Source organism: Lygodium microphyllum, chromosome 15, assembly GCF_053477565.2.
Source record: "Lygodium microphyllum isolate KBCC chromosome 15, Lygodium_microphyllum_v1.1.10, whole genome shotgun sequence".
Taxonomy (NCBI): Eukaryota; Viridiplantae; Streptophyta; class Polypodiopsida; order Schizaeales; family Lygodiaceae; genus Lygodium; species Lygodium microphyllum.
In genome coordinates this window covers 60,183,013-60,186,412 of record NC_141149.1, presented here as the reverse complement: position 1 = coordinate 60,186,412, position 3,400 = coordinate 60,183,013, and the positions used below count along the sequence as shown (strand labels likewise).

Sequence of the window (3,400 nt, the reverse complement as noted above, 5' to 3'; positions counted from 1 at the left end):
CCATAAAATGATCCCTTTTACTTTACTAAACTTACAGGTTTTTTTTCAAACTATAATTAAAAACCCCCTTTTGTAAATATAATCCTATAGATTTATTAAATAAAATACCATTTTCTTTGAATTCACGTGTTATGTTACATTTTTTATAAGGTGGACTCCCCAGGGATATTAACTCTTGGGTCATTTGATGATTTTTATTTGGAACTTGTGTCGTATTTTTGTTTAGCATAATAATCCAATTGAAAGATCTTTAAATAGAAATGCAATTTTTTCACTTGCTTAGTACATCTAAAGATACTTGAAAATATTCATGTCCTTTGACCAATTAAACTCAACCTAGACCATCACTTGACCATATTACTGCAATCAAGCAAAACTTTGAAGTTAGCTTTGGCTGGTAATATTCTTCTATTGCAAACAAAACATGTTACATGAGTAGCACCAAAGTGGTAGTGCTTTGTGGCATGCAAGAATTGATTTTTGGGATTAATCAAAGCAATGCTTAGGAATAATGTCATGTACAAGTTTTAGGACCTCCTTAGCAATTGAGTCATAGACTAGTTGGCACACTTTGAGGATTGTTGAACAAGTTCATTGGGTCAATTCGTGCTTTGATTTTAACAAGTCTAGAGAAATTCTCATTGAAGTAGCTAGGTCCTGCAATGGAGCCATTACCTAGATCAAGATCTAAATAGTTAACATATGCTGACCTAGAGCCTGAGTTATAGGAAACATATGTCCCCATGTAGTCATAAAGTGAAGCTAGCCATGAGAAGGAGGTGTTTCTAGTGGGCAATGTATCATTTTGCCACACTACTTGATATTGTATGCTATAGAGGTATCCTGCCCTGTGTGGAAATGGGGTGGAACTTGGGCTTATCTTCGCCATTGCACTCCCATATGCATCAAAAATCATGTAACCTTGTGGGTTTTGGTCCAACATAACAAAAGCTTCATGTAGTGCTTCTATTGAGAGAGGAGACTTCACATAGTCAGACTTTGCTTTGAAGTAGGATTTGTTAGGCTCAAATCGATTTGTCAAATCACTTGTACTAAGTGAGGCCGTTTGTGCAACTCCCTGCAAAGAAAGTGGACAATTAAATTAGTTTTTTCACATTAGGAAAACTCTAGACCCATACAAGAAATCATCCAACTTACAATTGAAAAATGGAAAAATGTACACTAAGCTATTTGTATCCCATGAGAGATTCACAGATGAGCAATTATTAACATTATATGTTGTGTATATGCATATGAGGAGACCCTCCATTTGCATGACATAGTAAAATACCCTATTTGGACTCAGATCAAATATCTAAACTTGTATAAACTTTTTTACTTTCCTTAAAAAATATGATTTTTATAGACATTTATACATGGAAATACACATGCATATAAATATAAACAAAATATGAGTGTGTGTGTGTGTGTGTGTGTGTGTGTGTGTGTGTGTGTGTGTGTGTGTGTGTGTGTGTGTGTGTGTGTGTGTGTGTGTGTGTGTGTGTGTGTGTGTGTGTGTGTGTGTGTGTGTGTGTGTGACACTATTTATGGAGTATTGAGTGAGTATTTTGCCACTTAAAAGGGAGTTTTGAAAGTAGTACTTTGCTTAATTCCTAGATCCTTGGTGTTTGATCAATAGAATGTTCACCCATCTAGCTACAAGTAAGAAATTATGGGGGCTCAATAGTATTTCCCATTGTACTATGAAAAAGGAGTGAAAAAGAAGCAAGCAAGCATCTCCTTGTAATTCTTTTGAAATGCACACTCTCATACACTCAAGCAGGCAAGTGATGCAAAGGAAGATACATGGTTTTGGTTTTAAGATATCTACTTGAAATGTTATGCATTTGTCTAAGCAACCATTGTGAACAATTCTAGGTGGAAAGGAGTAATAAGAACTTGGACTTTAAATTGGGACAATAGGATAACATATTAAATTACTCAATGCCTAGCCTAAGCTACAATACATTGCAAACTATAGTGCCAGGCCTCAAATTTGAAGGGTTGCCCAACGTTTCATTTGGAAGGGGTTTCAGCGATTCCCCATTCTTTTTTTAAAGAGATTGGAAGGGCATATAAATGTGTTCCTAAACATACTACTATTAGAAGTATATTAAATATTTGTAACCCTTTTAAATATTCTACTAGTAGAAGTATATTAAATATTCGTAACCCTCTTCGGTTGAAGGGTGATGTTACTTCAAATTTCAAGCCTTAGAGAGAATAGAACACTATGAATGAAATGAAGCAAAATACCGAGGTTAGTACGAAAGGATGGAAAATTAAATTATGTGTGAGTTTTTCAGGTGCAAAGAGAGGAGGGCAGGTAGGTGTCTCACTCACTTCGATCCAGCTTCCTTCGAAGCAGTCGGAGGGCGTGATGTTAAACTCTGGGAGGATTCGGTTGAAGGTGGCGATGGTGTCGTTGATGGAGCCGAGGTACTGCCCGAAGAAACTGGCTCCGATGGTGTTGGAGTTGGGGGTGGAGCTGGCAGCTGCGAGGTGGACGCCGCAGGTGAGGCGGGAGGGCGCCAAGAGGGGGGCGGCGGTCTGCCAGGAGTGGATGAGGCGGGCGATGGACAGGGGCGAGCCAGTGATAGGGACGCTGAAGGTGGTGACGGAGGGCGGAACGGCGACGAGGCGGAGCTTCCAGGCCACGACGATGCCCCAGGAGCCGCCGCCGCCGCCGCGCAGGGCCCACAGGAGGTCCGGGTCGCACGACCGCGCGCTGACGAGGCCCCGGCCGTCCGGCAGGACCACGCGAGCGTCCAGGACGTGGTCGGCGGCGAGGCCGTAGCGGCGCGCCAGGAGGCCGTAGCCCCCGCCCGCCACGTGGCCGCCCACGCCGACCGTGGGACACGTGCCGGCGGGGAAGGCCAGGGTCGGGGAGGCCTCCGCGATGGCGTAGTACAGCTCCCCGATCGTCGCGCCGGCCCCCACCCAGGCCGTCCTTGCCGCCGTCGATACGTTCACCCGGTTCATGCTCATCAGGTCCAGTATCGCGAACCGCGGCGACGACGTCGACGTCGGCCCGCTCACCCCCGCCGTCGATGACAGGCCCTCGTAGCTGTGGCCCCCGCTCCTCACTCTCGCCTCCCAGCCGCCCTCCCTCATGCACCCCCACGCCCTCTCCACCTCCCCCTCCGTCCCCGGCAGTACTATCGCCCCTGGCTTCGCCACCCCCTCCCCCGTGAACCGCAGGTTCTGGAGCGAATAGTACAGAAGCGACGTGTACGTGCCGGACTCGCGGCGTGTCGTGAAGTTGTGTATGCCTCGGCTCCTTAAGCACGACACCAAGGCATCCAAGCTTGCATCGCTGCTTGTCAGTGAAGGGGCACTGAGTAGTTTACTAGGGAATACAATCAGTGTACTAGGGAGTACAAAGAGGAAGAAGAAGATA

At 45.2% G+C, this 3,400-nt stretch overlaps 1 protein-coding gene across 1 annotated transcript; it reads right to left on the bottom strand.

Annotated features, from left to right (window-relative positions):
* Positions 1-405: 405 nt before the first annotated feature.
* LOC148024596 (berberine bridge enzyme-like D-2) lies at positions 406-3,104 on the bottom strand. Its single transcript, XM_087693728.1, has 2 exons — positions 2,344-3,104; positions 406-1,078 (listed from the first exon to the last, which is right to left on the bottom strand). The coding sequence occupies exons 1-2, from the start codon at positions 2,986-2,988 to the stop codon at positions 551-553; spliced, it is 1,173 nt and encodes a 390-aa protein (XP_087549854.1). The 5' UTR covers positions 2,989-3,104; the 3' UTR covers positions 406-550.
* Between the last annotated feature and the right edge of the window lie 296 nt (positions 3,105-3,400).

Bases quoted from the DNA above. Each gene is read 5' to 3' on its own strand.
- LOC148024596 (XM_087693728.1), bottom strand. From the start codon at position 2,988: ATGAGCATGAACCGGGTGAACGTATCGACGGCGGCAAGGACGGCCTGG. The intron at 1,079-2,343 runs GTGAGTGAGACA...CTTTCTTTGCAG, and splicing joins TCGAAGGAAGCTGGATCGAA to GGAGTTGCACAAACGGCCTC.